The sequence below is a fragment of the Pholcus phalangioides genome, unplaced genomic scaffold, assembly GCF_987345545.1.
Source record: "Pholcus phalangioides strain wild (caught in Gottingen) unplaced genomic scaffold, Ppha-v1.0 ptg000003l_1, whole genome shotgun sequence".
Lineage (NCBI taxonomy): Eukaryota > Metazoa > Arthropoda > Arachnida > Araneae > Pholcidae > Pholcus > Pholcus phalangioides.
Genome location: NW_028301596.1, coordinates 49,562,678 through 49,580,557, shown reverse-complemented (window position 1 = coordinate 49,580,557; position 17,880 = coordinate 49,562,678). Strand labels below are relative to the sequence as shown.

General features: G+C 35.1%; 1 protein-coding gene across 2 annotated transcripts in view; it reads left to right on the top strand.

Moving 5' to 3' along the window:
• The window catches only part of LOC149088760 (uncharacterized), a 309,610-nt gene that overhangs the window by 213,078 nt on the left and 78,652 nt on the right, over positions 1-17,880 (top strand). For both annotated transcript variants that reach the window (XM_089253079.1, XM_089253070.1), the window contains exons 2-3: positions 11,366-11,429; positions 13,591-13,676. In XM_089253079.1, the coding sequence (XP_089109205.1) occupies positions 11,366-11,429; positions 13,591-13,676 (150 nt within the window). The remainder of the gene's footprint in view (positions 1-11,365; positions 11,430-13,590; positions 13,677-17,880) is intronic.

Below are 17,880 nucleotides of genomic sequence, written 5' to 3'. Positions count from 1 at the left end.
TAGTTAGGGGCTCATATGTCGGGATAGTTTTTTTATAATCACCCCGTATAGTAAATATAGAGTACATATAGACATAGATACGCACTAAGGCGGGATTTCTGAAAGTTCATCACGTGAAATCGCGGGTAACAGCTAGTTCAGCATAAAAAAAATCCATTGGTTACTGATGATCAGCGATGTTTTTTATAATATCAAAGTGATAAGCCAAGTAATAATGATTTTAAGCATTTTTAGGGGGGCTGATTTATCGCGTATCCACTTACTTTATTATCCTTTAATTCTGTTATTACCCCTTTTAACATTTCATTAGAAGTTTCTGAGTAAAACCGAGTTAATGGAATTTTGTTGAATATACTATCTTGTATTGGGCAACAGCAATTTGTAATTTATACAAATACAAGGCCACAACAGGCAAAATGCCCAGTGAGGTGGCTGAGAAAAAGATGCCCACAATAAATATGGATGTCATATATTTCAAAAATACAGCAACCCGAATCCGTATCATCTGAATTTCTTCTCATAAAGTCATTATTTAAACTTTCCGCCATATCTTTAGGATATGGCACTTACTCACTCAATAGATCACTCACTCACTTACGGACTGACTTACTCGCTTATTGAATCAGTAACCCACTCGCTCACTGACTCACTGAATCACTTAATCACTGGGTCACTCACTCAGTAACTCAATCGCTCATTCCCTCGCTAACTGACTCGCATAAAACTGTCGTCGGTGAATTGCATGGCGTTGAATTGTTGGTCGGTGAATTTTCCTAGTGGTGAATTGCATGGCGGTGAATTGTCGGTCGGTGAATTTTACTAGCGGTGAATTTTCCTAGCGGTGAATTGCATGGCGGTGAATTGTTCTCGGGGAATTTTCCGTAAACCGGCCCTGTGCGGGTGCATAACTGCGTATCTAGTGGTCGGCTGAAGTTGGTTTTCTGTGGTTCCCAACTTCAAGGCGCAAATGCGAGCCGATCTCCCCGTTAAAAAGTCTCGCCACAGAGAGCAACAGTCCTACAACGAAAAATCATTCAATCATAACACTTCACTCATAGTTTGAAAAACTGGTGGCAGATGGCAGCACTACACATAAGAAGCATTACAGAGAAACAAAAAATCTTCACGTCAGGTTTCACTACACGTACACGCACATTTCCGCATGTACCGATTCGTTGGGGGTTCCGCGGGGGGTTGTGGGCGGGGTGCATGTGTGGTGTAGCAGTAGTAGGTAGGGTAAAAAAGGGCTCGGGGATCCATGATGATCTTTAGTCAGCCACCTCGTTGGGCAATTTGCCTGTTGTGGTGTTGTATTTGTATATTTGTATAGTATCGTGTTTTCAATTTTTAGTGTTGCCATCTATGAGTGAAATGTAATGATTTAATATTTGTACTGTTGTGTAGGCCTGTAATGGCCTCTCTGTGGCGAGACTTTTTAACAGGGAATCCGATTCCGGGACCACGCGTGTCCATCACCATTTCCACTTCACCACACATCGGCGTAGGATGGCTAACATAGGCTAAAAAATAAGGTGATAATACTTTTGATATGAGAAAAATTATTATATATGCTTGATATCGTTCACATTACTAATCCATACGATCGTCTAGCCGTATCCTATTTAAGCAGTTAATATAACTGCATCACATACTAAACTTGGTATATTGTGCTTAATATACATCAAATGACCATATCATATTCATAACCAAGGAAAAAAAGAATGAAATGATCCCAAAAAGTCTTAAGAAATTCATTCTAATAGCAGCAATTTACTCAGTCGACGGAGAAGTAAAAAAAATTAATGAAATTCCTTCACGGTCTTAGTGATTGTGAATTAAATGAGTAATTAGGGAACCAAGAGAGAGAAAAATTAAAGTAATTTCAGTTGATTTCTAGAATTAAACGGAAAAAAGACTCAAATACACTTTAAAGACTTTTCAATTCTGCATTTCCTTGATCCGATCAAATACTTCCGTCGAAATTAATTTCATTAAAAACTCCATAGGACTAGAAATTGAGAATTATATTTCCTTTCGCTCAAATGACTCATCTGTTTTCTACGGGGTCTCTCATATGAGACAAGAGATCAAAGAACACAACGAAAAGTGCTCCTCGTCTTGCTCGCGATAATAATGATGATAATAATAATAATAATTCATCAGCAGGCGACGGCGGTTTTCTATATCAGTAGGTAGACGACGCTTCCCGGCGTCTATTCTTCGTGGTGTAGATGCTTTCGGAGCATTTTGTAGTGCCATAATTTCTCACACGGGATAAAGGGTTGCGCGACTGCAATAACCCGTAGAGAAAGGTGCTGTTCGCGTGTTTCCGAAAGCAATTTCCGACACTTTCCAAAACAGTGCGTTTTGTACGGAGCGAATATTTATATGTCTGGCGTAATTATCAAGACGAATATATATATATATTTCATGCTTTGCAGCCTGATGCATTGCTGTCGCAGTTGCAGGACGCAAGTTTTATAGCTCTGAAGTTTCCATGTATTCAGGAACTTACAAAATACCCACAATGAAACATAGCATTTATACTTGTGTATTCTGTCTGTGAATGTGACAGGTTTTTAGAGAGACCACTTATATATTTTGTACTAGAGGGTCTTAGAGCAGGAGTTCTTCAAACTTTTTCGAGTTCTGAGCATCACTCACGTTCACAATCATAAGTAGGGTGAATACCCGTCTGCAACTATGGCGTAACTAATGTGCGAAAATTTAGAAAAGCTTAGTGCGATTTGTTTGATGTAAACGTGATTTGGTTTGTTGGGGCTGGACACCTTGCCTTCATGTTTCAGGCTCTCTTCCTCCGGCGATACTCTAATCGATCTTAGAATAATCGAAAATTAGAGAAATAAGGAAAGTAATAATTTAAGGCCTATCAAAGATCCAGAAATAATAAAATAAAAAAAAATTCACAATTAATTTGTATTCAATAGTTTCTTGCTCCTGTTGGACACAGTGTCTTCTTGGCCCACCCGTTAAGAAGCAAAAGAAAATAAAGAAATGTTTTCGGAAATCGTGATAATAGACTAGAGGGGAGAATAGCACGCCGAGCGAGTAGCCAGTCTTCTGGTCTAGCCGATTTTCTAGTCACTAATACTCCAATATCCTTGCCTAAGTGGCACTATAGAAATGCACTTGTTATGTCACCTGAATACCGAGTCTTCCGGTATCTGAGCAAATTATTAGTAAATATTTAAAAAAAGACACGAAGGAGTCATTCATGCAAAAGAATGGGGAACAAACAACTAAAAACCAGCAGCAGTTGATGTACATGAGAAATGCGAGGAGAGTGTAGATATCTTAGTGTGTAGTAGTGTAGAAGTGAAAAGACAACGTGTAGAAAAATAAATAATTCAGAATCGGGATATTTTAGAGTATCAAGGACACTAGCTTGCGAAGTTGCTAGTGAACTGGTACGTAGATATTCTAGTCTCCAACACTCCAATACCCTCGTTTGAGTTGCGCTATAGTGTTCGGGTTGCTGAGGCTTCTGGTATCAAAGCAACATCAATATCCCCGTGAGGAGAACCTTAGCATTAAAAAATTTTGGTCGGTGCTGTCGATGTAGAATGAAACTGAGGACGCCGAAGAGACGAATTAGTGTCAAACAATTCAATTTTCCTCGATACTGAGTACTATAAAGTCGGTTTTCATCGATACTGAGTACTATAAAGTCGATTTTCATCGATACTGAGTACTATAAAGTCGATTTTCATCAATACTGAGTACTATAAAGTCGATTTTCATCAATATTAAGTATAATCAATCTCTAAGAATTCCAAAAATTTCTCCAAAGTCTGAAAAAAAAAACACTTTTCGAAGAGTATTATCATTGTTGAAAAAAAGGAAAAAGAAATTTCCGGATAATTATATCGCGTCAACAATCTCTCAGTTATACAAATACAAGAGCACAACGGGCAAAATGCCCAATCAGGTGGCAGAGTGAAAGATGCCCTTAACAAATATGTATGATGCCCATAACAAATATGTATGATGCCCATAACATATGTTTGTAAAATACATTTAACCCAATTAAAAATGCAATTATGAAAACTGAAAACTATGTATACATTAAAAAATATAATACAATGCCCACATAAAGAAATATTTATGGTTGTCTTATCTTGCTGCGCTAGACATAAAAGAAAATACCTTTAATGACAAAAAAAACCCATGAAAATGTGTCTGGTCCTTGCACTGGACTGTTCAATAGTTCACTAAACCGGAACAAATGCTAATTATTCATTGATTTCCCAGACAAAAAAATAATCACACATTCTATTTTCTGATAATCTTCAAGCCATTAGTTAGGCATAATGACCCGCAAAATAAACAATCCTAAAATGACAAAACGAACAAAAATATCTTAGTAGATAATAAATGAAGACTTCTAACGAAACGGAAATAAATATAGTGTACATCGGAAAATTATAGCATGTATATGGATTCGATAAAATGATAGAAAGCAACACATAAACTCATCGATTAAGCACTTATCAAAGTCATGGCATATTAAACAATAAAAAAAATGGGAAAAATACACAATGAAGGAAACATGGAAAAGTTTCACGTACTAAATACATAATCAATAACGTCCAGACGGATAAGACGAGAAAAACTATCCAAGATTCCAGTCGGCTAAGTTGGACTTGTCTTAACTGCAGCCGGACTGAAGCAAATTAAACGGCAAATTTTCCTCTTACATTCCATACATCCAAGCAAAGTAATGTAGTTTCTTTTTCCTTGCAAGACCATTACACTTTTTTTTAATGTTTACATGCCATACATTACTCTTATTTTGTTTTTCTGCATCACTTTGTCGCAGGACTGTCTGACTCCTGATGTTATTTTATCCATCTCCCGAAAGCCTTACTTTCTTGTTTTTATTTCTCCTAAGAAAAGAGCAAAAAACTTAATGTCGCTTATACCAGTATTTTCCCACTAGCATTTTTATGCCTAGTTTTTTAGTATTTCGTAGTCTGGAATCACTTACGTGGAGAAATTCATTTTTTATGTGTTCTTTTGGGTTATGTGTTTTTCATGGGTATGATTCGCGTAAGACAGTTTACGTTTTACTCGCGGAAAAAAAGCGAAACTACGGCTTAATGATTTATATGTCTTCTAACCCATTTTCGTTTCGGTTTTAAAACATGATTTTTCCGGATTATTTGCTTTTTTTTTACTATTTCCTGGAATTTTATATTGGTGATATGTTTTCTTGAAAGTCTTGTAAAGTTTTCATCCGCTGGCAGGGCGATGGTAATAAATTATCGAGAAGTTTCTAGACAATGTTATCGCTGACTGGAACATGATACGTGTTTTGAAATATTCTTTTAAAGTCAGTTGATTTTAATTTTTTTTTTGAGGCTAATGGTTGAGAACTTTGAAATATAAATAATTAATTGGTTGTTATTTCTTTAACCTGGAAAAAAATCCTGTTTTTTTTTGTAGCCGCGGATTTGGAATCAGATATTGATCAGACATTACAGTAAAAGATCGAAAATATTTCGATTGTGCTTGTTATCAAATATTGTTTTATTCCATTAATTGTTCTTATTTGGAAATATTGTTAGTTATATATTATTATTGACTTGGTTTATTATAAAAATATTTGATAGTAATAAAATATTATTCATGTGCGTATATAAAAGAATATTGATCATACTCATAATGATAATGTAATCATAAAATGATATTCTTATGCTTATAAAATATTAATAATGCAATTATAAAATAAATAACATTATTTAATAATAACAGTTAAATAATATTTATGATTATCAAAATATTGATAAATTATAAAATATTATTGACTGTGCTTGCATTCTCATAAGAATTCAAATGAACTGGAAGAGAATCAGAAACTATTAGAACTATTAGAAACTAAACCCTACAAGGTGGCTGTAAGAGATGCCCATAAAAAATATGGATGTCAAATGCAACCAAAATACAGCAGCCCAATATAAAACCTTGTCTCGAAAATAATTAACAGTATATAATATACTGCCGATAAAAACGTTGTTGTTCTATCTAACTATGGATATCTTCTCGATTTATCCGACTATGTTTATCGTACTTCTTTTTAAGCGCGTCAATTGTATTAGAATTCACGAGCCCCGGGGTAAGCTATTCTATTTATTGACAACCCTATTAGAGGAAAACTCCCTGCGGCACCACAACCTCGAATTGCCCTTTACTAAACGATACTGATGCACCTCATGATCCATCCTATCCATCCCGTTGGAAATTTTAAATACTTCGATCATAACCCCCCCCCCCCCGACACCTGCGTTATTTTTAATGTACACGTATTCAAAATTACATTGTTCATTCCTGACGCATTTTTGATAAAAGAGGTAAACATGAAGATTAGCCCTTTCTGTATGAGTGCCAAAATAAATTCACGATCCTACAACGAATGTATCCATAGCGATGATTGCTTTTCCTTCTTCGTGATTTTGTAAATGGTGAATGAACACACTTTTTGTGATGAATTGGTTGTTTGATTTACTCACCGAATGAGAAATTTCGTCATGATTTGAAAAGCAATGGTGAAAGAAAAATACACAGAACATACTACTATTCTGAAGGAAAAAATATAATTTAGAAGAAACTTTTTTTGGTGATTTCAAGCGAAAGCTAATGTGCGGAAAAGAAAATCAATAATTAATTCCCTTGATGCAAGTAAATGGAAATATACAAATAATAAAGATAATTTTAAATAATTAACTCAATTTGTATTTGAAATCAATGAAGTTCTGATGCGTGAAATCAAATTTTCAAACGCATGAAAAAGATGCTATAGAATTGGTATAGAATTTCGACATGGAATTTGATTTTATTGACAGTTACATTTGTTTTAAGTAAAGAAGAACGAAGTGAGCCAATTGATTTCACTCGAATTTTCTTTTTTTGTTTGTTTGCAAAATCCATATTACAAATATGGTAATCAAAAATGTATATGAATACTTAAAAGAAAATTCATTCATAACAGAACGAATGAAACAGAATCAAACTGCATGTATTTCTATAAAACAAAGTACTGAAAAATGTTAATTGGAAGTCCAATCGTAATTATTAACTAATTATAAACCATTTAGTCATTAACAAACATATAATATACCCTAATAATATCGCAATAATGTCTTAAGTGTGTAGCCATACATGAGAAGTACTATACAAGAAAAAGACAAAACTCGTTTTACGTGAAATATGATTGCACATTATTTCAAGTATACATATTTCAGGAAATAAAATAATCCTTTTGATACAAATATTTCACGAAATTTCGATTTGAAATAAAATTATTACGCTTCTCCAAAACCACGATATTTTGTATAAAGTGTTGTTACGATATTTTTCTTGATTCCTACTCCTTTATTTAACAGATATAAATACAAAGTTTATCAAGAATATGGGTAGTAAAAAAAGTGTTAGTTATTTTTCTAAAACATATAATATATAAGAGAGAGGTATTGTGGATGCCAAAAAGAATTTTCGCCAAAAGAATATTCTGGTCGCCGAAAATAAAAAGTAGAGTAAAAAAGGGAGTTAACACAAAAGTGAGAAGCACGAATTTTCTCCTGAAGGAAAAACTTTCTTTAGTTATCTACGAAAGCTCTTTTTGTTCGTTTGTTAAAAAAACTCCATTTTTAACTCCCGTTTCACTTCCTTATACTTGAAAGTAAATACATACTACAGCTAGCACTTGGAGAATCGGTTTTCTTTGAAAGAAAATTTCTTATATGTCTACTATAATATGTACTTTCTTTTCTTTATTATCGGTATTTCCTCAACATAACAAAGAAGTCTTTGCTTCCATCCATAGAAATTTCTTTCGTATCAGTACGAATTTTTCTTCGATGTTCAATCGTTTCAACATAATTTACTAAAATTTATTTTTAAAAAATCATAATATTTTTGTGAATATTTTTGTTTTTTTAATGATGGCATATTTAGTTGATAAGTAAATAGTTAATAAGGTTTTCGCGGCCATCATTTGACAAAAATTGTTTTTTCGGGTTCGAAGACCGTCGTCCGTTTGAGTTGGTTCTCAACGTTTCCCCAACACTAGTGGTTGGCATCATCAGGAGAATTGATAAACTGGATCAAAGTCAAGTTTTCCGGAGTCTCAGGTTGTACATATTTGTTCATAAACTATATGAAAAATCCGTATGCTGATTTTATGCTATTAAAATTGAACAAAGTAACAATGAATTATTGACACACACTGTTGGTATTAAGTCCAATTAAAACATTTACCTAATGTAAATAAGGATTTCCATATATATCTAATGAAAAATTTATGAAATATTTTATATTTTATTACGGTTAAATTAATTCGAATACGCTCAAAATTCGAGGGGGCTGGTGAACCATATTGGCTTACAATGCTTTACTATGGGGGAAAATCTCCTTAAGAAATATTTAAAAATTTTCTATTCACTTTAGGCACTCAATTTTTTTCGCATATTTTATGGACATTTTTAAACAATTTAACGAGAGCATTTAGGCTTTTAATTGTTGGTTATTTTATTCTCGAAATTTAATTTCAACAACATGCAACTTTTCAAAAATCACTGAAATTTACACTTGCTTTGAGGTATAAAATTTCTTTTTACATCATTTTAATTAGAAATCCTCTTGTTAAAGTATGTAAGTACTCATTGTTGAGAGATACACAAAATTTCAAGACATTTGAACAAATGAACAAGTAGTACTCGAAAAAAAAAAGTTCTTTACCAGGGTTAAAAAATTCGGTTTTGAGAAAAGAGCATTTTAATGTGTGGAAAACATTAGCATATATACAATGCCAGCAGTTTATATTAAAATACGTTGAAAATACTTCTAGCCCAGGTAGAGTAAAAAATTCGAACACAGTTAGATGCAGAGAGTTTATAGTACTTTTTGAAAATTCAAAAATTCAAAAATTTGTTTTTTTAGAAAATTTTCATGCACTTACCCCCCCCCCCCCCATTCCCCTCAAATAAAAGTACTACTTCAATAAGGTGCATTAAGTATGAATATGCATTAAGTTATAAGCAATGGTAATTATATTCCAGTGGAACCGTCGGAAATACCCGTAAGTTGAATGAAAATGGTACTTACAGAAGAAAACTTATTAAAATATGCTTATTTTAAGAAAAAATCTTTTTTAATATTTTTGTGAAAATATCTTTTTGGATGATCGCATATTTGTTCGTAAACTAATGAAAAATCCCCACGATTTTATTATATTAATAATATAATAAATGATTTATATTACTTTATCGAGACCGAAGAAAATTGGGAATAATATTGACAATTCGTACTATGTTCAAGCAAGACATTTATAAGGAAATTCTCGAAACATTCTGTGGAAAAAAAAAATCTGCGATATCTTTTATACCTTCAATTACGGATAACATTATTCGATAAAAGTTTAAATAAAAGTAGAACAATAAGATGTGCATTAAAATATAAATTAAATTATAAACAATGGTAATTATACGCATCTTCTTAATTATACGCGTAGTTGCAAATAAGTAGAAAGGTAATGGTACTGATAAGAGGAAGTAATTATTATCCCGATACACAATAACTGTTATATTTGCAAGCACATATACAGTGGATCCCGCTTTTAACGTTTTCCATATAACTGTCATAAACGTTGTAAGCGGGAAAACGCTTTAAACGGGAAAACTTAATGAGAATTACTTAGAGACCACATACGAAAATAAGTCATACTAACTAGGGACGTTATAAGCGGGAACTACTGCATAGATTAACACTCCACGTTTCAATTATGAGTAGAGTGGTGTTATTCCGGATGCAACTAAGGCATAGATTAAAGATACACTACTATTATTACTCTGTGAACTAAGTCACCGATTTGAGAATTCTCATTGACGAGCGGCTTAGGTTTTGTGAGCTTTGTCCAGCAAGGGTCAAAAAATCGAATACAATGCTGGGTTTCATGTTTAAAAAGGTCTTTTATCGTTCTCCTATATAAAGTCATTCCTCTGCTTTTCCGTAGCTTTCTTCGTCCTGGAATGCAGTATGCTGTAAGGTTTTGAAGACCATACCGCGTATCAAGGAAACATTTTATTTTCTGGATATTATGCTGAGTTGAACTCGGAAAGAAAAGTCATCTTGTCTCCGCCGGGACTCGAACCCACGCCCTCTTGCATACCGGGCAAGCATGCTACCATCTACACCACTGGAGACACGACCCTGCCTTCCTTATTTCACGCACTGTGGCGGGAGGCATGCTACCATCTACACCACTGGAGACACGACCCTGCCTTCCTTATTTCACGCACTGTGGCGGGAGGCAGTCAAGTAGAGACATTAGTAGCCTCTCTTAACTTCAAAAATTGGCCCCCAGGTGGGACAGTTTAGAGAGATAGATGACATTTTGTCAGCCCAAGATATATCAAGGGAACATTTCATTTTCTGGATATTATGCTGAGGTAAATAGCCGTACCATAACGTAGATAGATAGATAGAACCCGTCACAACCCCGGACTGATGCAAAGCACCTTACTTCCGTCACCTCGAAAGAGGCAGAGTTGTGTCGTACCATACCGTATATTTAGAGGGACATAGACTTGGTTGAAAGGCTGCAGAGAAGAGCTACGCGTGTCCTTGTTGGCACACGAGGCTTGAGTTATGCAAACACCAAACATGGCCCCTGCTCTGTTCCTGGCCGGATATAAGCGGGTCACCTTACGGCTGGGCCATGCTGGAAAACGGAAAGCCCCGGCAGCCCCTTGAGATTTCTAATTGGGTTGCTATGTTTTAGCACACAATATACGACATCCATGTATTTGCTACGGGTATTTTTTTTTCAGCCACCTCTTTTGACACTTTGCCTTCTGTGACCTTGTATTTGTATCTTATTTGTACCAGTATAGGTCAATCAATTGATCATTATTTCTAAAGAAGTATTTATATATATTTCTTTCTTACATACGTTTTCAAGGTTAAGCTTCGTAATGACTTCCTATATGGAAATTCATTCGATAAATCGGAGAAAATTTCTCACAATAAACAGAAGAGATTTTCCAATATATAAAGATTTTCGAACAATTTTTCCATGAGGTGAACATGCGAAATTTATTCATTGGAATATATTCCTAGTTTTGAAATCTTCGAGAATTTTACGTAGATTTTAATAATGTTATATGAATGAGATATATATTACAAATTATCTTAGTTTTAATTGGTACTGATATCTTTGAATTTTTCGTATTGAGGAATAAAATAATATATAGATTTCACTCTTCACTTTTAACTGCTCAAAATTATATGATCTCTGTTTTCTTATAAAGTATAAAATTGTTTATGTTCTGATGTTTGAATCTTTCAGATATTTTATACCATGCTGGTTGGAGTTGGAGCTTTCCATATAGACCCGGCAATTGAAAACAAAAGTGAGTATTGACGTCATAAAATTACCACTTTACAGTGAGTGTATTAAAATTGATTAGTACTTAATTTGCATAAATAACTATTAAATGCATATAAACATAACATTTCGATATTTAAATGTAATGTAGGTATTGAAAAAAATTATTTCTGACTAGAGAGCTATAATACCCGGTGCTGCCCGGGGTGTTTTCCGGGGACATACAAACCGTGTCAAACTTAACCAATATGGCGCCTTCCTGTGCGACTCATGAAAGAAACACATTTAGATTTAAAGAAACATATAAATAAGTATACAGGGTGTTTTAAAAAAATCATACGATTTTTAAAAAAAAATCATAAACTATTCAGCTTTTAATTCGTTTTGATCGAACAATGTGTAGGTAGAAAGAGGGAAATGTCGAGTTACACAGTTGCCGACACGTATCGCTAACGGTCTTCCTTTGGCCCCCATTTCAGTGTTTGTCAAGATTGGATTTTCCCACAGTTAGAAACCGATTCGGATGACTTCATTTTCCAGCAGGACGGGGCACCACCCCACTGGAGCTTGGACGTTCGAGAATTTTTTAACAATCGCATTCTCCTAAACGATGGATCGGCCGCACGCAAAGCCGCTTGAAAGGTTTGCTTAACGCAAAGCCGCTTGAAAGGTTTGCGTAACTCTTAATGCAGCTTTGGCCGCACGGGACCTGACGATTCAGTTAAACATCAATGGCCTCCAACATCGCCGGACCTCGGTGTGCTATTTGTTCTTGTAGGGGTTTATAAAAGACTACGTTTATATGTGCCTCTCCTCCCAGCTATATTAGCTGAACTGAAGGTACGCATAACAGTAGCAGTGGATGCTAACATGCTCGCAAAAGTTTGGGACGAATTTGACTACCGTATAGACATATGCCGTGCATCCGGAGGTGGACATATTGAACACCTTTAATTTGGTTTGTAAAAAACTTTTTATACGATTAGCCATGTAATATAAAATTTATCTTAAGTGGGGGAAGTTTCAAAAAGAAATCACCCGATTTGAAATGCGTATATTACGAAAAATATTGAACACACACAGACACTTAAGATTATTTTCATATTACATGGCTAAGACCGTGATTACACTATAAAATTTTGATAAAAGATCTTTTATAAAACTGGAAAAATTCAACCAATAAGCGCATCGGTTAAATTCGAGGAAATGCAACCGGTAGATGTTATTGGTTGAATTTTTCAAGTTTTATCAAAGAGCTTTTACAAAACGTTTATAGTGTAATCCCGGCCTAATCATAATGTTTTTTTTACAAACCAAATCAAAGGTGCTCAATATGTCCACCTTGGAATGTGCGGTATATGTCTCTCTATACTGTAGTCAAATTCGTCCCACTTTTGCGAGCATGTTTGCATCCAATGCTTCCACGGTTGCTGTTATGCGTATCTTCAGTTCGGTTAATGTCGCTGGGAGAGGAGAGGCAAATACAAACGTAGTATTTTATAAACCCTTACAAGAAATAACACACTGTGAGGTCCGGCGATCTTGAAAAGACAATGATGTTTAACTGAATCGTCAGGTCCCGTTCGGCCGACCCATCGTTCAGGAATGCGATTGTTAAAAAATTCTCGTACGTCCAAACTCCAGCGTGGTGGTGCCCCGTCCTGCTGGAAAATGAAGTAATCCGAATCGGTTTCCAACTGTTGGAAAATGTAATATTGACAAACACTGAAGTAGAGGCCGAAGGAAGAGCGTTAGCGCTACCTCTCGGCAACTGCGTGAAACTCGAGATTTCCCTCTTTCTACCTATACATTATTTGATCAAAACTAATTAAAAGCTGAATTGTTACGATTTTTTAAATCGCATGATTCTTTTTGGAACACCCTGTATATAGATTTCTAATTTCAATAATTCGTATTTTGTTAGTTGATTCTGGTTGTATTTAAACAGAATAACACCAAAATTCTCAAGAATACGTTAGATAATACTCATTTTTAACCGTGAATGCTTTTAAGTAATATTGGTGTGTAATATACAATATAACTATGAATTTAATTTTCAAGTGTTTTCTCCAAGATATTTGATGAATTAATTTAATTGATCAGAAAATGTTTAGATTTCAAATATGACAATTTTATTCTTGAATAGATTTTAGAAATTTTATCAGAGTATTTCAAATTTTTTATAGCGTTACTGGCCTTTGGATTTATAGCGTTGCTGTTGTCGGGTTTATGTGTTATGACTTCAGCCTTACTTCTGGTTGGTCTGTGTGCGGTAAGTTTCCCATTATTGGCTGCTACATTAGCGTGATTGATTACACTGATTTTGTTTCCTGAGATATTTCAGTGATTTTAGGGTTATTTTTAGGGGCGCTGATTTCGAATCTGAGATTGATTTTGTCAGATTGGCTCTAGTTTTTGAGACAAAGTGAAAATTAAATTTCAATGGTAACACATAAGAATATAAATCACATCATTGAGAATATGCATTAGGGGTCATTCAAATATTACGGCAGCATCGGGGGGGGGGTTTAGGATTTGCTGACTTTTGATGACGGGGGGGGAGTTGGGGTTTGAAGGTTGCTTACGTCATCAACCCCCCCCCCCTCCCCTTTTGAAGATATGAAATATTCTAAGCTGCTGACAGGGGAAGGGAGGGGGGTGTCAGTGTTTTGCTGACAAAGTGGGGGAGGGGTCAAAAACGGCTGAAAATCTGCTTACGTAATACTTGAATGGCCCCTTATCTGAAAAGCAAGAGACAATTTGGCAAAACCCACACCAGTTTTGAAATCTGCAATATATCAGAAAATCATTGAAAATTCCTTAGGAAACATGAAAATTGGTGGTTTTTTTTTTTGATCGAATTATAATATTTAAATATAAAAATTTTTATATAGTAATTTTTATTCTAATATATTTGTTCGAAATTCACCGAAAATAACAAGAAAAATGGTAATTTGTTTTCAAACACATGTAAATAATAAAGGGAATTGGAATAATTTGCTTTAATTTATAATTAATATTATAATTTTGCTAATAATTTGCTTATAGAGAGCATTAAATTAACATATTTTAAATCATTTCAGTCCTAACTCACAAACACAAAGTTTCAGACGCATGAAGAAGTGGTTTAAAATTTTTCATACGAAAACTGATTTTATCGGTATTTATCTTTGCCTCAGATACGGTAAAACAAAGTGAGCTAATTATTATAATTCGGTTTAAAGAGAAAAAAATGATATAAACAAAAAAGTGTGTGTGTGTGTGTATTATTAAAATCGAATTTCGCCAGAGGAATTGAATAATTTTGGCTTTTTTCACGATTTTATGATCAGAAAAATATCCTTAAGATATCAATTATTAGAGTTCGGGAAACAAGAAACCTCAGTCCAAAAATGATCGTTATCCCTAGAAACAACGTTCGCCGAAAGATAAGGAAATAAGATACTAAATTAACATTTGTAAATTTTACTCGCGAAAGCACCCTCGGGGGGGTTTTCTCCTTATACTGGGAGTATAGGAGAAGCAACAAACAATTTTAAAAAGATAAACGTGTCTGAAACACATTGTTTGGGAATCACGGTAACGTCAAAAGTGATTTTTGAAGCCCAACAATCATTGTTGTCCGACAGGTTTTCTCGGCCACTTCGGGCATTTCCCCAGCTCTGACGAATTTTCAAAGTAGCCAAGTCGGTTCCTGTTTGGTATTCAGGATGATTCTATATTCACGGGACAAAACTTCAAGATGTGACACAAGACACCTAAACAATCATTTTTGGTCATAGAAAGTGCGGTCGAATCGCGATATCAAAGGTGGTAGAAGGTGATTTTAGAGAGCGCACAACAGCACACTACCAAAAAAAAAGCAAATACGGGGTGGGCAAAAAGTCCGTAGAAAATTTAAAAATTCATAAAAACCGGAAAAATAACCGAAATAAAAAACGGTTTGCAGGGTTAGCATCGCTAGGTCACGGGAAATTTTTTTGACCGGAAAGAACCCCCTCAAAAACAGCCGATAGGAGGCGCTGACGTACACAAGTCCAAGAACAGATACACAAATAACGAATAGAATAGCTCCGAATTGTTTGTTACAGCAGTATGTATTGCACATGACCACCAACACAGGGGATAACCCATTGCAGGCGAGTCACAAATCCAGTAACGGCAGAGTGCAGAAGGTCCACATACACGGTTTACAAAGGTGAACTGGTTGTGGATTAGGAACGCAAGTTCTTATAACTGTCTCATTTGCATATTTCCACCGAAGTCGCTCGTACCAGCGTCACCTATCGGCTGTTTTTTGTGTTATTTTTTTTCCTGTCTTAAAAAAAATTCCCGCGGCCTAGGGATGCCTAATCCTGCAACCCATTTTTTATTTCGGTTATTTTTCCGGTTTTTGTTCATTTTTTAAGGTTTCTACGGACACTTTTGATTCATCCTGTGTTATTTTTCTCTCAACCATTATATTTTCAACCATTCGAGAGCTGCAGGGTATTGTAATGTGGTATAACTTCTCATAGCGCAACCTGGGTAACGCAAATTCAACCAAAAGTCATTCCGCTTGATCATTGCTTGGTTAGTTAGTGTTAGTTGTCATCCATGCCCGAATCGGGATTCGAACCCAGACCTGCACAAACAGAGGCTAGCTATCTAAAGACTTGGCTGCTGCAAATTTATAAATCACTACTTGTTACCCGCGGCTTTGCTCGCGTGGATTTTGCAATCTGAAAATTACTTCTTTTAACCCCCCCCCCCCCCCTTTAGGTGTTGAATTATGAAAAATCTATTCTCAATTCAACATTATAAAATAAAACTTCCGATTAAATTTCATAATTATAGCTTCAGCGTTTCCTCATTGTGTAAATTTTGCAACCCCATTTTGACCTCTTTAAGGGTGGAACTTAGAAAACTCCCTTCTTACTGAAACCCTACATTATAATATCTCTTGACCAAATTTCATATTTATAGCTTCAGCCGTTTAGGCTCGGCGATGAGTAATCAATATTTCAGGACATGTTATTTTATATACAAGGTAAATAGTTACCAGCACGCACCGCATTTCACTGGCGAATCGTTGGCCCTAGACGCATACTTTCAATTCGAAAAATAATCTAAATAACATGTAGAACTCAGATCAGATGCATGATTTATGTTGCAAGGAGTTGCATAGTTTAAAAAAAAAAACTTTTTATACGGACACCCTGTACTCAAAAAACCACTGAGAATGCTGTTGCCCTGTCTTTCCTGATGACAACAAAAAAAAAGTTCCACGTTTCTAAGTGCAATATTCGTAGAGATATTTGAATACGAAAATTGGAGAAATATTGGAACAGAACAGCATAAACGAGAGAAGGAACCGTTATCCGTTATTTTTGTGCTGTTCTTTCATAACTTTTCTCCGATATTTGAACTCAAACATTTCAGCGATTATTGCAAAATATTGATTATTGAAACGTGGAATTTTCTTTGTGTGCATCAGGAGAGACGTGGCGACAGCATTCTCATTGGGTTTTAGGACAAGGTATTCGTTAAAAGTTTATTTCTGTGTTTTAATTACAAAAACAACCCCTTGCTATATGAATGACGTATCTGAAGTCCACACGTTAGGCCCCTTTCACACGGAACGGATGCGGACGTGGGTCAGGAAGAAGTTTTAACAATTGGAATATACTGAGCCTTTCAGACGAGCCGAGATTTGCCCGCATCTTCGAAGTGTTCATGTGGGTCCGGACGTCTCCCACATGTGTCAAAACCTAAGTGCCGCACGTACAAGTTTTGACAATTAGGTTATTCGGAGCTATTCACACCACGCGGATGCGGAGCGAATTCGTCCGCGTCTTTGGCTACTTTTTAAAGATGAATTTTGCAAGGATTTTTTTAATTATTTGCCATAAATACCCTTAAAACGCCATATGAAGGTCCCTGTTCATCAATAGGATGTACCCACATATGTGTATCCCCCCCCCTTTTTTTCTACTGAGATGAAGAAGATATAGCAACTTCAACTGCCTTTTGTCCATATTTTACAAATTTTATACCATAAAACCTGCCAACAGCGGCCACTGACGGGACCAAAATTATAAGCCGTTCTGTAATTCATTACGAATATTGACAAAATAATTCAATAACTTTTAAATTTAATTAAAAAATTTTAATTTTTTTTCTTTTAAAATTATTTAAACTTGAAAAAAAAACTTTTATTAAAAAACGTTATCCACGTACGGCGTTCACTCAGGGCCGGATTAAGACGTTTGAAGGCCCTAAGCACTTGAATAGTTTTGGTGCCCCTCCGATACCTACAAGTATATTTTACACGATATCGAGTCCATAAACTAAAAGAAGTGAAATTTCAGAAGTGGCTAATCTAAGGATGGGATTTCACTCTAAAAGGTTTTTGAAAGTTATTTTATAAAACTTGAAAAAAGCAACCAATAAATTTATCGGTTGCATTTGCTCGAATGCAACCGATCAGCTTATTG